Below are 18739 nucleotides of genomic sequence, written 5' to 3'. Positions count from 1 at the left end.
GATTGCATGCTTAACGCCTTTGGTAAGGAAGATGCAAAATCTGTAGCCAGACGGCCGTGCGTTAGGGGTACATTACGAACAAGTGGTGCTCCAGAGGGGACAAGGGGTGATGCCCTGCGAAGGAATGTTGAATGTCTCACACAATGCTTCACAAGGGCACGACAACAGCTGGCGTCACAATTTTCAACAAATGTCATGCGTGTGAGCCATGGCGGATGTGTATGCCCTTTGACTTTTTACCTTACTCACATAAATATTTTTGCTTTATGACGCCCCATCCCGTCACGTGACATTTGGTGCCCTCACTTCCGGCAAAGTTTTCTGTTGTATGAGACACTACGGACTTCCACCTAAAAATGGTCTTTCACCACGTCAGCGCACGTTAAAGATCCACAGGTGTGTCGAAATTACTACGCAGCCCTCCACTACGGCTCCTCTTTCTCTCTCTCCACTTCTTCTCCCAATTCCTCTCTTTCATAACGCCGAGGGTCAGGTGTTCCCAGAAACAAGTGTGACAGATACTAAGTCTTTTACTTCTTCTGAGCCAATTAATAATATTGTTACGTGCTTTGTACGCACGGGGGGTTTATTTACAGGGATCGGTCCAAGCCGGAATGCGGCGATGCGTACAAACGGCCCTCTGCCCTTGCTCTTCTTTCTTCTTCACCGATCTACCTGACCGTTCATCTTTCGTCGACGTTCTACGAAGGCGCGTGACATTTCCCTCCGCGCAGACGAAGCCCGTCGGGCTAGTTACAGAGAACCTATGGAAGGAAATCGCTTGAGGCGGGCTACATGCACCACCTGAGACTGCCGTGACCGTCGACCATTCACCGTTATGCGTCATCATCATCATCATCATCATCATCATCATCATCATCATCATCATCATCATCATCATCATCATCATCATCATCATCCTGATTATACCCACTGCAGGGCGAAGGCCTCTCCCATATTTCTCCACTTAACCCGGTTCTGTGCTAGCTGCATCCACTTGACCCCTGCGATCTTCTTAATCTCATCCGCCCACCCAACTTTCTGCCACCCCCTGCCACGCTTTCCTTCCCTTGGAATCTAGTTTGTTACCCTTAGCGACCATTGGTTATCCTCTCTTCGCACTACATGTCCTGCCCATGTCCATTTCTTCTTCTTATTTCTACTAGAATGTCGATAACTTGAGTTATTTCTCTGACCCACTATGCACGCTTTCTATCTCTTAATGTTACCCCTACCATTTTTCGTTCCATAGCCCTCTGGGATGTCCTCAACTTAAGTAGAACTCTCTTGGTTAGCCTCCACGTTTCAGCCCCATAGGTGAGTACAGGCAAGATGCAACTGTTGTATACTATCCTCTTGAGCGATACCGGTAAGCTGCTAGTCATAATCTGCGAGTGCTTGCCAAATGCGCTCCATCCCAATCGTATTCTTCTTGTTATTTCCTTTTCTTGGTCCGGATCTGCGGTTACTACCTGTCCTAAGTAGACATATTCGCCTACTACTTCCACTATTTCGCTACCTAATGTAAACTGCTGTTCCTTCCCGAGGCTGTTGAACCTTACTTTAGTCTTCTGCATATTGATTTTCAAGCCTACATTTCTACGTTTCCTGTCTAGGTCATCAATCATTATTTGCAGTTCATCCCCTGAGTTGCTTAGCAAGGCAATGTCATCAGCAAATCGCAGATTACTGAGGTATTCTCCATCTACCCTTATCCCTAACTGCTCCCATTCTAAGTCTCTGAATACTTCCTCTAAACAAGCTGTGAATAATACTGGGGAGATTGTGTCTCCTTGCCTAACACCTTTCTTTATGGGAATTTTGTTACTTTCTTTATGCAGAACTATGGTTGCTGTGCAGCCACTATATATATCTTCCAGCACTTTCACGTACGGCTCGTCTACCCCCTGATTTCGCAATGCTTGCATCACCGCCGATGTTTCAACAGAGTCAAATGCTTTTTCGTAATCAATGAATGCTATGTATAAGGGCTGGTTATATTCCGAGCATTTTTCTACCACCTGATTGATGGTATGGATATGATCGATAGTAGAGTACCGTTTCCGAAACCCTGCTTGATCCTTTGCTTGATTGCAGTCTAAGGTTGTCCTGATTCTATTAGCGATTACCTTAGTCAATACCTTATACGTAACAGACAGTAAGCTGATTGGTCTGTAATTTTTAAGGTCCTTAGAGTCCCCTTTCTTGTGAATAAGGATAATGTTTGCATTCTTCCATGGTTCCGGTACCGTCGATGACACCAGGCACTGCGTATACAGGGTGGCCAGTTTTTCTAGCACGATATCCCCCCCGTCTTTCAGCAACTCTGTAGTTATCTGATCCTCCCCAGCTGATTTCCCCCTTTTCATAGTTTCTAGTGCTTTCTTGACCTCGTCCTTCGCCACTGGTGGAACGTTTGATTGTTTTTCCCTACCGCCAATCTCATTATGGTCCTGACTACTATTGCTACTGTAGAGAGCTGTATAGAACTCCTCGGCTACTTTGACTATCTCTTCCATATTAGTGATGACGTTGCCCGCCTTGTCCCTTATCGCATACATCTGGTTTTTGCCTATGCACAATTTCTTCTTTACCGCTTTAAGGCTTCCCCCGTTCTTTACAGCATGCTCAATTTTCTCCATGTTATACTTTCTTATATCGGCCACCTTGCGCTTATTGATTAGCTTTGATATCTCGGCCAATTCGATCTGGTCTGTTGGATTGGAAGCTTTTATACTCTGGCGTTTCTTAATCAAATCTTTCGTCTCCTTAGACAGCTTGCCGGTATCCTCTCTAACTATCCTACCGCCTACTTCTACCACGCACTCAGTAATGACATCTCTGAAATTATTGTTCCTTGCCTCTAGGGTAATGTCGCCATCCTCAGTTAGAGCTGAATACCTATTCTGTAGCGAGATCCTGAACTCTTCTGCCCTCCCCCTCACCGCTAATTTGTTGATGGGTTTTTTTCTCACTAATCTGTTGCGTTCCTTCTTCAGATTTAGGCTAATTCGGGACCTCACCATCCTGTAGTCACTGCATCGCACTTTCCCGATTATCTCTACATCTTGCATAATGGCGGGGGTTGAACACATTATGAAGTCGATTTCATTTTTAGTCTCTTCTTTAGGACTTTTCCATGTCCATTTCCGGTTCTTCCGTTTGCTGAAGAAGGTATTCATGATTCGTAAGTTATTGCGCTCTGCAAACTCAACTAGTAACTCCCCCCTGCTATTCCTAGAGCCAATGCCATAGTCATCTACTGCCTTGTCTCCTGCCTGTTTTTTCCCTACCTTGGCATTGAAATCGCCCATTAGCACAGTATACTGCGTCGTTACTTTTCGCATTGTCGATTCCACATCTTCATAGAAGCTCTCAACTGCCTGGTCATCATAACTACATGTAGGTGCATAGGCCTGTACAACCTTCAGTTTATACCACTTATTAAGCCTAATTACGATGCCTGCAACCCTCTCATTATTACTATAGAATTCATCTACATTACCCGCTATATACTTATTGACAAGGAAACCTACTCCCAGTTGTCGCCTCTCTGGTAAGCCTCGATAACATTGTACATGCCCATCCTTCAGTACAGTATATGCCTCATTCGGCCTCCTAACCTCACTAAGCCCTATGACATCCCATTTCATGCCCTCTAGTTCCTCTAACAGCACTGCTAAGCTAGCTTCACCAGCTAGGGTTCTAGCATTAAACGTTGCCAGGGTCAGTTTCCAATGGCGGCCTGTCCAGCGGAGCCAGGCTTTCTTAGCACCCCCTGCTGCGTCACAGGTCTGACCGCCGCCGTGGTCTGTTGTTCCGCAGCCGCTGGTGACTGAGGGCCGGGGTTTTATGGAGCTTAACATAGGAGGTTGTGGCCAATTACTGCACCAGGGTGGCCAACTCCTGTTCTGGTGAGGGAGTGCATTGCCGGAGGCGTTCACCGGCATCAGGTCGCACCCCAAACCTGTTTATGCAATTCCATCGACACGCGAATTTTTTTTATCCGGTGGAGAATTGCGCGGCACCGGGATTATAACCCCGGTCTTCTTGCATGCGAGGCGGATGTTCTACCGCTACGCCACCGCTGCACCGTTGCCGTTATGCGTGCTATGACGTAATTCAGGTCACTGGTGCGTTCTAACACAACAACCGGTCCGGTGTAGTGTGACAGCGGCTTTTGACAAAGACCACGCTTACGGAGAGGTGTCCACAACCACACATAGTCACCAGGAGCATAAGAAACTTGTTGGTGTCGGGCGTCGTAGCGGTTCTTAGAACGTTCTTGTGAAGATAAAATTCGAACTCTGGCCAGCTGGCGGGCTTCTTCAGCTCTGCAAAGTGTGGTAGCAAGAGAAGGTTGAATGAAAAATGGCAGTATGGTGTCGAGGGCACAGCGAGGCTTGCGAGCATAGAGAAGGTAGAGGGGACTGTAGCCTGTTATCTCATGTTGCGCTGTGTTATATGCATGAGCAATGAACGGTAGAACGCCATCCCAGTCCTTATTGTCTGCAGCGACGTACATAGCCAACATGGTGGTAAGCGTCCTATTAGTTCGTTCTACCACACCGTTCGTTTGGGGATGATATGGCATGGAGTGGCGAAAACTGCAGGCGCTGAGGCGAAGAAGTTCTTCGACAGCGTCCGCTGTGAATTGGCGTCCACGGTCACCAATGATGACTCCAGGAGGGCCGTGCCTACACACCGTGGCCGTGCCGAGGAATGACGACTCGAAGTAAGAAATTTGATAGTTGAGACGCAGTAGCGGATGGTATCGCGGCTGACTCACAGTAACGGGTTAAATAATCAACGCACGCAAGAATCTATCGGTTTCCGTTCAAGGACCGTGGGAAAGGTCCAAGAAGGTCAATGCGAACTTGCTCAAATGGGGCTGTTGGAGGTGTGACTGGCTGCAGTTTTTCATGTGGGCTTGAAGTCGAGAGCTTAAAGCGCTGGCATTGCACACAGCTGGCTCTATATCGCTTGATCGTTGAACGCATCTTCGGCCAGTAAAATCGCTGCTGTGTGCGGTGGAGTGTTCGGGCCACTCCCAGGTGACCAGACGTGGAGTCATCTTGCGTCATTTCTAGAACTGTGATACGTAGGCTTTTCGGAACGACAAGAAGCATACGTGCTCCCTCAGAGGCGAAATTTTTCTTGTAAAGCAATCCTTCGCAAATGCTAAATGTGTTCTTCTCAGGATCGTTGGCGGAATCAAACAGAGAAGTTAATGTTTTGTCTTTGCGTTGCTCGGTTCGGAAAACTCGGAGATCGTGGAAGGTTTGTGAAATTGGAGCCAAATATTCATCGAAATTGTCTGAGTCGTTATCAGTCGTTCGAAGCGGCAAACGCAAAAGAGAATTAGCATCTGAGTGTTTATGGCCGCTTTTATGCACTACAGTAAAATTAAACTCTTGTAGGCGTAAAGCCCATCGAGCGAGCCGCCCACAGGGGTCACGAAGACTCACGAGCCAGCAAAGGGAATGGTGGTCGGTCACAATCGTGAAAGCATTCCCGTACAGATAGGAACGAAAGCGCTGTACAGCGAAAACAACGGCCAGACATTCTTGCTCCGTAACCGTGTAATTTCTTTCACATTTACTCAACGAGCGCCTGGCATACGATATAACGTGCCGATCGCGTCCATGGCGTTGTGTAAGTAGAGCGCCGATACCGATACCACTTGCGTCAGTGTGTACTTCAATTGGAGCTGATGGGCAGAAGGGGCGGAGGATTGGGCCCGAGGTCAAAAGAAACTTCAGATGACGGAAAGCTGAGTCACATTCGCTGGTCCAATTGAATGTTGCGTTTTTATGCAGTAGACTCGTAAGTGGGTAAGCGATGTCTGCAAACCTTGGTATAAAGCGTCGAAGTACGAGCATAACCCCAAAAAGCTCTGCAGCTCTTTTACTGATTTGGGCAGGGTAAAACTTTTGACGGCTTCAGTTTTCTTGGGATCTGGTCGAACACCTTCTTTGTAAACTAAGGGACCGAGGACAATTGTTTCACGATCGGAAAATAACATTTCTTTGCATTCAGTACAAGACCAGCTCGTTCCATGCAATTAAGTACGATATCCAGACGGCTGTTGTGCCCACTAAATGTTTTGCGAAAAGTTACAACGTCGTCCAAATAACATAAACAAATTTGCCACTTTAGTCCACGTAGAATTGTATCCATGAACCGCTCGAATGTGGCAGGTGCATTACATAATCCAAAAGGCATAAGGTTAAATTCGTAAAGTCCGTCTGGTGTTACGAATGCCGTTTTTTCTTTATCTGCAATGTGCATGGGGATTTGCCAGTAACCGGATCTCAAGTCAATAGAAGAAAAGTATGAAGTTGAGTGCAGACAGTCAATTCCTTCGTCGATACGTGGAAGCGGGTAGACATCTTTCTTCGTGACTGAATTTAAACGGCGGTAGTGAAAACAAAACCTCCATGTGCCATCTTTCTTTTTAACAAGGACAACTGGAGCTGCCCAAGGACTATAGGACTCTCGAATAATGCCGCGCTTTAGCATGTCCTGAACTTGCTCATCTATTACCTTACGTTCAGTTGCTGAGACTCGATAGGGCTTCTGACGTATTGGAGGTGCGGACCCAGTGTTGATCGTGTGATGAATACGACTGGTAGGCAGTGGCATTGAGTCATCCTTGGCAAAGTTGAACACTGTCACGTGTTTCGGTAGTAGTTCCACTAGAATACGACGCTCAGTTGTAGAAAGACACTTACTAATCATAGCCGTAACTTGGGTCTCCATGCCTGGTCGCACCTGCTGCTCAGTGACAGAGCTCTTTAACGCCGCGACGGAACCGGATATGCCTTCCTCGAAACGGGCGAGTTTTAGGCCCCGAGGCAACACAGTTGGCTCTTCGGAGTGGTTCACTGTCCACAGCTCAGTGCGGCCTCTAGTCACGGGAATGATGTAACGAGGTACAAGGATACTCTTCTTAGAGCAGTTGAATATCGCAGGTTCTACTATAGCCTCAAACGATTCGCACTGGTTCCGAATAGAGAAAACCCGCACGAATGCTGCAGATAACGCTGGCACAATTGTGTCTTCTTCTGCAGCAAATGCTCCAAATTCAGGTGTCGAGTCATCCACAAGAACCGAAAGTAGTGAAGGATTCAAAGCACTCTCTCCCGTACCACAGTCTAACGTTGCACCACACTCTTGCAGAAACTCAATCCCAAGAATCACATCATGCGTTGACCGAGGCAGTACTGCAAATTCTACTCTAAACTTGAGGCCGCCAATAACGACATCCGAAGCACACACACCAAGAGGAACTAAAGGTTCACCACCGACACCACGGAATAACACTGCACGGTTACCACTGAACATTACTTTTCTATCTAAACGGTTCTTAAAACTCAAACTCATAACAGATACTGTAGCACCAGTGTCCACAAAAGCCATTGTTTTCACACCATCAACAAACAGTTCCAATTTGTTCTTAAACATAAACACGGGCAGAGGTATGGACGTCATCGACTCACCGGCGGCCTCACCTCCATCGGCCGTGCCGCCTAGTTTCCCTGAGGCGGAGGGGAAGAACGACGTCGAGGGGAAGGTGACCTGCGCGGGCGCTGGGGTGGCGGCGTCACACTACGATCAGACGCAGTAGATGAATTCCGCAAATATGTCGAATGGTGTGCGTCCCCAGTAGGCATAGTCGGAGATCGTTGTTGTTCGTTGTGCAGCCGTCCGTGAATGTTCGCGTGTGGTCGGTAATCTTGGACAGTTGGAAAACGGCGGCGGCAGTATCTAGCGATATGCCCCGCAATGCCACACCTGTAGCACACAGGTTGAGGACGCCAGCGATCAGCATAAGAGTTCTCACTAACAGAGTCGCGACGTTGGTTGTAGCGAGGCTCTCGCTGCTGACGAACCACATTTTCAGAGTAGGCGGGCCTTTTTTCCATCGGCTGGTGGTCATAACGTTGAGTACAGCTGCGCAGATCGTCCATATGCGAAGCGCGGCTAGGTTGAGCCCACGGAGTGGACAGGGCGGCAACATTTGCCTGCGGTGCACAACTCTGCCGCACATATTCTTCACTACAGATGGCGTCCCTAGATCTTGACAATTCCTCGCGTACAATCTCTCGTATCATATCGGCCATGGAAACTGAAGGACAGGCTTCAACACTGGCTACAGAGGCGATGCGTACAAACGTCCCTCTGCCCTTGCTCTTCTTTCTTCTTGACCGATCTACCCGACCGTTCTTCTTCATCTTCCGTCGACGTTCTACGAAGGCGCGTGACAATATTATTGATATTGTTGCGAAAGCAACAATACGACAGCCAAAGCGAGACCTCGGGTGGCCGAAGCTACGTCGTGAGGGGTCGTAGTTACGAGAAGAAGAAGAAAAGACGACAAAGAAGAAGACGAAGAAGAACAAGTAGAAACAGAAGGCGAAGACGTAGATGCCGACGAGACCATCCAACATGTAGTGATCGAGTGCCCAGAGCTGCGACCCGCCCCCACTACAACAGCGACAACGCCAACGGAGGCGCTTTTGACAGCGCCTCCTCGGTCTACTCGGTCTACAGTCGACGTCACCACCCGAAGAGACTAGGGTAATCATGAGGGCAGTGGAGACGACAAAGCGCCGCCTCGAGGACTGGTGGCGCAACAGAGAAGCCTGTTAAATTTCTTCTTTCTCTCTCTTTCTTACTTCTTCGGACTATGTGACTAAACATTTAGCATAGAATTTTCTCTCACTCCTCACTTTTCTACCCGTTTCTCCTGGCCTGATCCAGAACTTTGTGATCCCCCGATACAAAGGGGAATGGCCGCATCAGCACCAGCATCATGATCATCATCATCAGATGGAGAAGAAGTACGCTCCACATTCGATTTAGCAGGGTTGAACCCTTCTCACATTTTTATCATTATTGTTATTATCCTTTTTGGGATAATTTGCCGGTGGGCCAAATATCCCTTGGCAAAACTAATGGGACAGAGGAATGTTTCCTTATTTCTGCGTCGTAAATATCTGCGTAGATTTGACACCACTTAGATCGTCGGATGCATAGCAGTTGCGAAGCCTAAAAATTACCTATTACGCAGCGTGCACTTGAGCGAGCTCTAAAGCAACACAATAAATTTATTTCCAAATCCTGCGTATGGGCTAGTTGCGGGACTCTATATAAATATGAGTTCAGGCTTTGGTTTCGAGACGAATACCGTCATCATGGGATCGATTAATCGAAGCAGAGATGTCTCACGCAGGGTCAGTTTCCAGCATTTTTGTTGTACCCAGCAGATGACAATAAGTGCAGCTTCGTGCTACTTCCTGCGTAAAATTTCCGCAATATTTCATCACGGAGTTTGACTGGGAAACAGAGAAGCCGCGAACGCCTTTGTGGTCCCTCTTTTTCCGGTGCGTTTACCAACTTAAATCCTTGTGCTGTCCATCAGATTGTCTTACAGCCATCCTCAGAAGTGGTAGTGGGAACGCGCCAACAGACACCACGGAAATTTACATTACCGCTAAGCACAATTACAGGGAGCGTGAACATTGCTGCCTATAATGCAGATTGTGGAGATACTCTTCGGGTTGCATGCAGTGGTTCACAGCCTATATTTTGTTTTACTCATGTGATTAGGCCCCTAGTAATGACTACGGCGCAGTTGGCTGATAACCGTAGCGCCTGTGTGAGATGGGACAGGACGGGACAAAATAATACGGGTTACATTAGCAACCATGGTTAACGTCCAGAAACACATCACTTGCGCGCATCGTGATTCTGTGCTGGACAAAGAAAATTAGGACTGATCATTTATTCGAGCGTATACGACATGCTTGAGGCTTCACGTGGAACAAAAATGCCAACTTAGGAGCTCTTATATTTAAAAACGCAAACGTGTCTTTTAGCTTAAGCCGCTACGCACAACATTATTTGAAACAACGGGGTGTTTTGGTTAAGTTGTCGGTCTCCATTTAGTGATCAAACATAAAAATGTAAATGGTTCAGGAACACAATTGCATGTTTCCGGGCATTAACTGACCTCTCTGATTTTATCAAATGTTTGTAACTTTTATTCTTGTCCAGAAAAGCGCGGCCCTTATGCAACTGCAGATGCTACTATGTATTTTTCGATTGTTTGCGCTTTTATGCATTCGCGGCCTTACCTTGGATTTTGTAGCTTTTTTGTCATGTAGTGTAAAGAGAGAATACCCTAGGGACACTTACGGCAACAAATTGTTTTCCAAGTGAAGGAAACCGTAGCAGGGGCGGCAAAAGTTAGGTAGGAAGGAGTTAAGAAGTTCGCAGGGGCCAAGTGGATACAACCAACACTGGATAGGGTTCCTTGGAGGAATGTGGGAGAGGCCTTCGCCGTGCAGTATGTACACTCCGGACGCTGCTGCTGCTGCTGCGGATAATGATAATGATAGTAATGATGGTGATTAAGAGTAATATTCTGGATGTTCATTATAGACTTTAAATTCCGGGTAACCAAGAGCTGTGACGATTGTTCTTCTGCGACCACAGACTTTGGTACTATTGTAGCCAACCTCAGGTCCCCCGCCATGATTTAACCAATGAAGAGTTCATTCTAGCGACAACTCAGACTGCTCGCCAGATAACTCTTAACTGCCTCCGCCACGTGGTAATATAAATAATTCAAGGTAAATGCAGCGACTGGAAAGAGCATGAATTGCTTGCACGTAATGGCGATATTTACATGTCAGGGATCATTGCCTTCTGTTTCTGCTTGGTCACAATCTCTGAGCGAAAACATTTTCGAACTAGCCAGCCATTTTGGTTTGGTTTGACATCTTATATATATGCTTTTGAGTAAAGTGCGCTATATCAACTGCTATATGAAATCCTTTCAAGACTGATGACTTTTACGAAGCGGAAATGGAGGTGTTAAATAACTCAAACTTCTGGAATGACTATGTTCTCAACTTTCATACATCAGCATAATTACAGGGGATACGAACTTTGAGCACAAGACCACGCATCCCTATATGAGTCAATCTCCAGCTCTGTCTTGAATCACAAACTACGGCAGCAGCTTCCATTGTCTGCAAAACGGATTGACTACTAGTCAGTACCACAAAGGCTTATCCACATTGAGGCATTTGTTTTTGTATAGTTTTCATCAAACGTTTACAAGCTAGAATGGTACCTCTAGCAAAGTACCTGGCAAGTGTATTTACAAACGCACGCTTTGGAACCGTCTCATCTTCGCAGGCTTTCTCCTCGCAGACCACGGCTTCGATGTATGGGCCATGAACTCAAGAGAAGTGAGGAAATACTCAAACCACACCAGTCTCTCGCAGAGCGACCCCAAGTACTGGCAATGGAGGCAAGAATTACGTTACTTAATCTACTATACTTAATACACGTGCATTAAAAAAATTGAGAGCACTGTGGAATCTATACTGCATAAATGCGAAAGCAGGAGTTTTGGGGCTGCATACTGTGCATTACGTTTGCTCTCATCATTATTATCCACTAAATGCACCGCAATTATCAATGCTACTGTCATACAGCTGTATAACGTCACAACACCTGTGGCGCTCCTGGCGGAGAGAGCGGGAGTTAGGCCGCCGTTCATGCGCACCGTCGTCTCTCACGAACGGCGTGAGTTGGTCGCCCAGCGTTGAGGCGTGACGTCATAACACCGTCATAACGGCGCTCCTGGCGGATAGAGCGGGAGTTAGGCCGCCATTCATGCGCAACGCTGTCTCTCACGGACGGCACGAGTTGGTCACCCAACTTTGAGGCGTGACGTCACACAGAGGTCATGCGAAAGGTCATTTTATGTGCACCGCCATCGCACCGCAAAGGCTTGAAAGGGAAAGTAATATTGCTTTCGCAATAAAAGTGCATTCTAGCGTTGGTGTGAAGGTTGTCATTCGATCATGTGAAGAGGGCGCAGGGCCGATCACATATTACAGTTTCCGAATTTATTAAGATGATGCCCTATATAGCTCATGAGCCGCGAAACTTGAGACCGTAAGTCCTTTGCAGGGCCTTACCGCAAAAGTTATCCGTTTATGTGCCCACGCCAGCCGCGACAAGCCGCGAGATTGGAAAGATTCAGGAGGAAGAGAAGTTGATTGTGGAAAAACAGATTTATTGAAGTGCGTAGTATGTCGTAAAGGACAAATGATGGTATGCCCAACTTATCCCATTGTCATCATCATCATTACCAACTGGACTAGGCCCACTGTAGGTCGTAGCTCTCTTCCATACCGCTCTAATCAACCCAAACCATGCTAGCTGCATCTACTGACACCTGAAATTTTCTTAACGTCATCTGCACACCTGACATTCTACCACCCCCTGCCAGGTTTTTTCCATTGGTATCAAATTAGTTACCCTTTTTGACCATCGATTATCATTTCTTCGCATTATATTCCCTGCTCATTTCTTCTTGATGAACACTAGAATGACATTTACTCGATTTATTTCTCAATCCTACTCATTTTCTATCCATAGCCTCATACAAACATGAGCTGGAAATAAAAGGTGATATCGTTAGCGTAATGGTAGTATGTTTCAAAACTACTGGCGTAGTGGGTGTTAAGGATTAATTGACTACATTGGTAATTCGTTGTTAATGTGGCATGGCAAATATTACAGCAGCAGTACGACGTCATTAGTGCAATGACAGTAATATGGCATGGATGAGGGATAGAATATATCGGATCCGTATGCCGGAAGGCTTAAATGATGGCGTCACTGATCAAATGCCTTTATTATGATGATGAATAGCAAAGAGTGATAAGGTCAATATTACCATGACATTCATTCGACATAGGTGAGTTCAGAAAATAAGACTTGAATGCCGTACATGAAAAGGGTGATAACATCATCAAATCACTTGTAAGTCACATGGGCAAGGAGTTTTCAGAAAGTTTATAATAGCATCAAGTCACTTGAGTGACACGACTATGATAACTTGCAAAAAAGGTGATAACATTGTCAGATCACATTACAAAGTAACGTAACCAAGATGACTTGCTAAAATTGTTATACTCTGCAATAATGTTACAAGGCCCCAAAACCAGGATGACTTGCAATAACTGGTCACCCATTCACTTGAGACGGTTGACTTGCAAAATGCAAAATATTTTATGCTGTCATCATGTCATGTAAGGCTTGCGACGAGGATGAATGAAGTAGTCACATGACAGTAACATAATCGGGTTGACTTAAATAGTGTCATGATTTTATCAAATCCCTTGACAAATTCACGTTAGCAGAGACCCTGTGAAAAAAGCAATGACAGTGCGCTCACTACCGGAACAGCAGCAGTAACGCTCAAGAATTCGCCTTTGACCAGTGGAGTTTTCATACGTTTCACTCTCGTTTTCTTGAAAGCTGGAATAACCTTGATGAAAGCTCACTTTGCGTGGAATCCGCGACAATTCGGGCACCTTCCTTGCCCTGAAGTTGGGAATTTTTTCTCAAAGGCACAACTGCGCTGCATTTGTGCCATTTCCTGAAGGGCATTTCAACCACAAGGCAAGAAAAGCAACTGAAGAGCGACAGAAAATAAATCATAAACGGAAGGCGTCATCAAGAACTTCGGGGCTAGAATAGAGGCCCGGTTTGGGGAGACGAAGTTTCCTGGCAAAAGTAAAGACAGGACGGCACGGATTAGCCTAGAAGCCTATCACATTAAGAAACTTGGGAACGAATGTATCAGCGAGCCTTCGTTATCTCTGTTCGCGGCTGAGATTGGCTTTTTCAGCGCCACTACCTGTTGACTCTGGCAAAAGCGTCTTTTCAAGCGTGACACACGCACACCCGCGCATGGGTCTCGATTTCCTGCATTTTACCTTGTGATTTTTTTTTTTCATTGTTATTAGTTCTCGAGTCATTATCTCCCACCCTTAGGACTATATATGATGCTGCCTTCAGCAAATAAACTTAGTTGATAGTTAACGCTTGTGTGTGTACGTCTCGCCTTTCTTGTCCTTGTCTTTGTTCACGCTAAAGAACTCTTACCTCAGGGTTAACTACCTACTCCCCCAGCAGGAAGTTTTAATGAAAAGGATGGTGTAAAGACGCTATGCTTATGCTGTTGGGTGATTTACTTTAGATTGTACGGGAACCTACTTCCGATTTTATCATAGTTGCAAGTAACTCCAAATCTAAGGAGTTACGCTACACCCATCACCAGTACAATATCCAAGAAGAAAAGATATACTGTATTTATTAGTTTAAAATTCGATTTCAAAAGTTTTAATTGGGCACGTCTGCTCTAGATGCGTTGCTAATAATGCGGAGATAATTCGGCCAAAAAATGAAATAAAGGGACAATTAGTTGAGCAAATTTATAATAATTTTATTCTTGGCATGGGGCACCCTACACAACACACAATTATAGGCCTTCAACCATGAATTCCCTTTATATTGACCAAATTTCTTATTCAGTGTTATAGAATAAAACAGGGAGCCGGAAAATTGCGCTTATGAAAATATGATTGTTCGCTATGGCGTAGTCCATGTTGCTAAGATGGCATCTTGGCGTGGGATATAACTACGGCAACAATTTAAACGCCTTGTACGCTGTAAAGAGTGTGAACAGAGTCTGTTTTGCACTGAAGCACCGCCATTTTGTCAAACCATATAGCAGGAAATTCCTGTCAAGAAGTATCAAATGTTATTTTTTGTTTTGAAACAGCGAGTCACGAAAGCAGGTTTTCTTGAACAACGGCAGCTCGTCTTTGATGGTGATGGCCATGAACTTCGAAATTTCATCTTGACTGCTGGCTATCAAGTTAAGAAGGCCGAATATATTATTTTTTTTATTATTCGTCTTTCATTCGTGTGACACCACGTAAATAATGGCTGCCGTTCTGCCAAAGCTACCTCACCAGACCGCACAGAAGAAACTCGCCGTGCTTAGAAAAGATGGCGGATGTAATAATTAGAAATTCTCGACGTATGTGCACGGCATAAGAAAAAAATTTGTTGTCGGCGCTTAGCTACCTCGCAAATACAGTAAGGCGAAAGCCAATATGGGACCCTTTCCACTCATATGCCGTCTTTGACCTAATTTGTTCCTTTTGCACTCACTTGCTTCCTTCCTGTTTGCTTTGTTTTTATTTGTGCTCATTTTTTGTTCTTTTTGTGAGCATTTTTTTCTAACACGGCGAAATGCGGCTATCTTTATTCATTTTGTGAAGTCTCGCATTACCTGCACGTTTTCCGCCGGATGGGACGTCATATTCTACGTTTATTCGTTTTTGGACCTTAAGTGTAGATAATCCTGTGATGATAAGTATTATTACGCCCAATTCCGCGTTCTTAGTGTACTTTGATACAAATACGGCCATTTTCCGCTTATTATGTGATATTGTCACAGTGCTTCAACGACGCCTGGCTCATGCGATGTCATAGCAAAGTTTATCGATTTGTTTCACCAAAATTTCACCACAACTGCCAGCCGTGGACCCTAGTTTACGTTTCTGTGCTTTTCTGACATTCACGCTGTTTGCACGTCTGCGTGGGTATAGTTACATCCGCACTATTTCGTCGCAAATATCACCTGTTGGCCCTAATTATTAAGTAATTATGTACAGGCGTGAAACTTAAATTCTAGGATAATTTTTCTGCTGTATGTGTTAAAATCATTATTTTTCTTCTAACGTTTTCAGTTCCTGTGCTAGATATGATGGACAGTTTTCGGGACCGGACGCTTACTGTGCACAACAATGAACCTTGAAAGGGTGTTGTTTGTTTGTGGGGTTTAACGTCCCACAGCCACTCAGTCTATGAGAGACGCCGTAGTGGAGGACTCCGGAAATTTCGACCACCTGGGGTTCTTTAACGTGCACTGACATCGCACAGCACACGGGCACCTTGCTTTTCGCCTCCATTGAAAACAACCGCCGAGGCCGGGATTCGATCCCGCGTCCTTGGGAACAGTAATCGAGCGCCGTAACCCCTGCGCCACCCCGGCGGGGTAGCCTCGAAAGGCTTTCGTCTTAAAAGCTTGAAGTGAAATTTGAACCGCTTTAAAAAACCGGTGGAAGATGGAGAAAGGGAAGGAAGTGAAGACAGACAATAGTATAAACCCTACGGACTAGTCAGATTCATTAACGAAATGGCACTGCCTTAACACCGCCCTTTCATTCCGCGATTCATTTTGCTTGGTTTAGTTTTCGAAGAAAGCTAAGGTTAACTGTCTCTCTCACCTCTCGATGGACCCACCTGCACTTAAAATTAACAACATGTGTTTGGAGTTACATATGCGGTAAGTTTGAATCTCTTCTTGAAAGAACGTCTTCTTGGGATAGGTGGTGATAGTTTATAGTAAGTTCAATGCGCGAAAACAGACACGGACACAAGAAAGGCAACGGGAAGAGCGTCACTCACAACTGCCTTATTGAAGGAAAAACACGGAAATATATAGTAGTCGTACGCACAACGAACATCATCGTGATTTAAGGTTGATATGATACCGCGTGGGCGAAGTAGTTCTTAACGGCGTAGTACAGAGATATCGATGTATCGCTGACACACAAGCTTGCTTTCTTATCTATAAAAATGCCTCATTTATTTTCCTAGCTTTTGTGTCTTCATTTCTTGACAGCATCCACGCTCCGGAAAACCATGGCTCACAAGGGCGTGACTGGCACGTTTGGGTAATTTGCTCCTTTTTACTTTGTTCAACGTTTTTTTCATGCTCCCTGACTCGCCCATTAAAACAGCGCCCAGCTTGTCCAACTTAAGAGCGGCAACAGGACAGCGAGATTACATACACCACCCCTTCGGCACACTTCATAACAGGTAGCACATGCTTAATGCCGTAGCGTTCTTTCTTTCCATTTTCAGATAGTGAGCAAAGCTTTCCTAGTTTATTAGGCGCGGAAAAGACAAGCGGTGTAGCATGCCTGCTCGCAACCTTATTTAAATTGTCGGCCACCTTGTGAATGTAGGACAGCACCACAGGTCTCTTTGCCTCTTTTCGAGGAACGTGTTCCACCGCCCTCAATGTCTTCATTTTCATTTTCTGCAGAAGGCTTTTGGCGACCATCGTCAGTCACAAGCGAATAATAGAACCCGGCTGAAAACAGCCTTGATAATTGTTTATCAAAGCTTCCATGCATCTTGTGAGGGCATGACTTCCTGAGTGCGGTTTCTAGGCTAAGTGTTCCTATTCCCCTTTTTTATTACCTTCGAATGGGCAGATTCGTACTGCAGAAGCCTCTTTCGTTTTCCACGCGGCAATATCACCAACGAACGCGATCCTCACAGAACTCAATACTAAGATTTAAAAACTGCTATGTATTACCTTCGGGTAGCTCGCATATAAACTCGAAGCCACTATCATGTTGGCGAAATAAGGATAAACCCTTATGCACACCTCCTTGAACTTAAAATGAACTGCCACGTGGCTCTGGAACCGAGAAAGAAGAAGACGAAACTGAGTGTAGTGTGTGAAACGGTTCCGTTCAGTGTTCGCTGCCTTGTACTCGTTTCATTTTCTGGTGGAGCAGCCGGGTACGATTTCCCTTTTTGCTGAGTTTCACCCCTCAAAGGCAACCGAGAGCCACCATGGATTTGACACCGGTCCATCGCAGTTGCAGCCGCCGCCTTCGAGGCCAGTCGCCAGAGTTCGGTGCTCTTTCCTGCACGCCTGTGGTCAACTTGCATAGATCCTGCACGAACATTGCGTCTAATGAAGAGTGTTAACCCCAGTTCGTCGCCCTGCAGTCTCGAATGCCACCGTCCTTCCATGGCGAGCTTTATGAGAACGCTGAAGACTGGCTGGACCAATTCGTACGGGTCGCCAATTACAACTGCTGGGATGAGCGAAAGAAGCTTCATAATCTGTACTTCGCTCTCGAGTATTCAGCGCGGACGTGGTTCGTGAACCACTAAACGACATTGCCATCATGGGACCTCTTCCGTCTCCAGCTGTTTGCGACCTACACCGCCAAATACCGAAGAGAGCATGCGGAGTCGGCGCTGCAATTTCGCTGCCAAGCTCTTAACGAAAGTATTGGAATGTATTATGAGGACATGATCCGCCTTTTTAGGCGTGCTGATCCAAATATGCCGGAGGAGACGAAAGTGCGCCATCTAATGCGCGGGGTGAAACAAAAACTATTTGCTGGGCTTGTGCGCAATCCACCTGGTAAGGCATCAGATTTTCTAACGGAGATCACCACGATAGAACAAACACTTTGACACAGGGCGCAGCACGATAACTGTAACGCCTCCACCATGTCACCGGACGTCTATGGTTTCAGCTTCAACGTTTCTGATGATGCCTTAAGGGAGATTTATTCGATCTGTGGTCAGAGCACAGCAGACACAAATTCAGCTACAGGGTCTAACGTCGTCGTTGAGGCTTCCATCACTCGCGCAGGTCATTCGTGAGGAAGTTAGGCAAGGCGTTCCGGAACCGTCTGTTTTTGGTGTGCAGCCACCGCTACCGAGTGTGCCAATGTACTCATCTGTGCATCAGCAGCATACTCTCTGTGATTCTCCAAGAGCGAACACCACTGTGCCTCATCCAAACCAGCATCATAGTGGGTGCGACTCTCCCTGAGCCAGAGTGGACACCCCTACGCTTTACCAAAGCCCGTGCCATCCTCCTCTTCTAGCCGAGTTGCGGTTTCGGAGGACTGACGTCTGGCATGCCCTTGACAAACGCCCCTTTGTTGCAACTGTGATGAAGCCGGTCACATGTTGAGGTTCTGTCCGTACCGCCGCGCCAGATTCCTGGCTTCCATCCGCGAGCACGATGTCC

At 46.1% G+C, this 18739-nt stretch overlaps 1 protein-coding gene across 1 annotated transcript in view; it reads left to right on the top strand.

Moving 5' to 3' along the window:
* The window catches only part of LOC146177573 (lipase member M-like), a 97958-nt gene that overhangs the window by 31305 nt on the left and 47914 nt on the right, over positions 1-18739 (top strand). Inside the window, exon 3 of the mRNA XM_084581593.1 lies at positions 11212-11326. Within this exon, the coding sequence (XP_084437719.1) occupies positions 11212-11326 (115 nt within the window). The remainder of the gene's footprint in view (positions 1-11211; positions 11327-18739) is intronic.

This window comes from Amblyomma maculatum, chromosome 10, assembly GCF_055883805.1.
Source record: "Amblyomma maculatum isolate TAMU_Amacu chromosome 10, ASM5588380v1, whole genome shotgun sequence".
Taxonomy (NCBI): Eukaryota; Metazoa; Arthropoda; class Arachnida; order Ixodida; family Ixodidae; genus Amblyomma; species Amblyomma maculatum.
The sequence above is the reverse complement of the archived record's forward strand: the minus strand, read 5'-3'. Positions and strand labels throughout refer to the sequence as shown.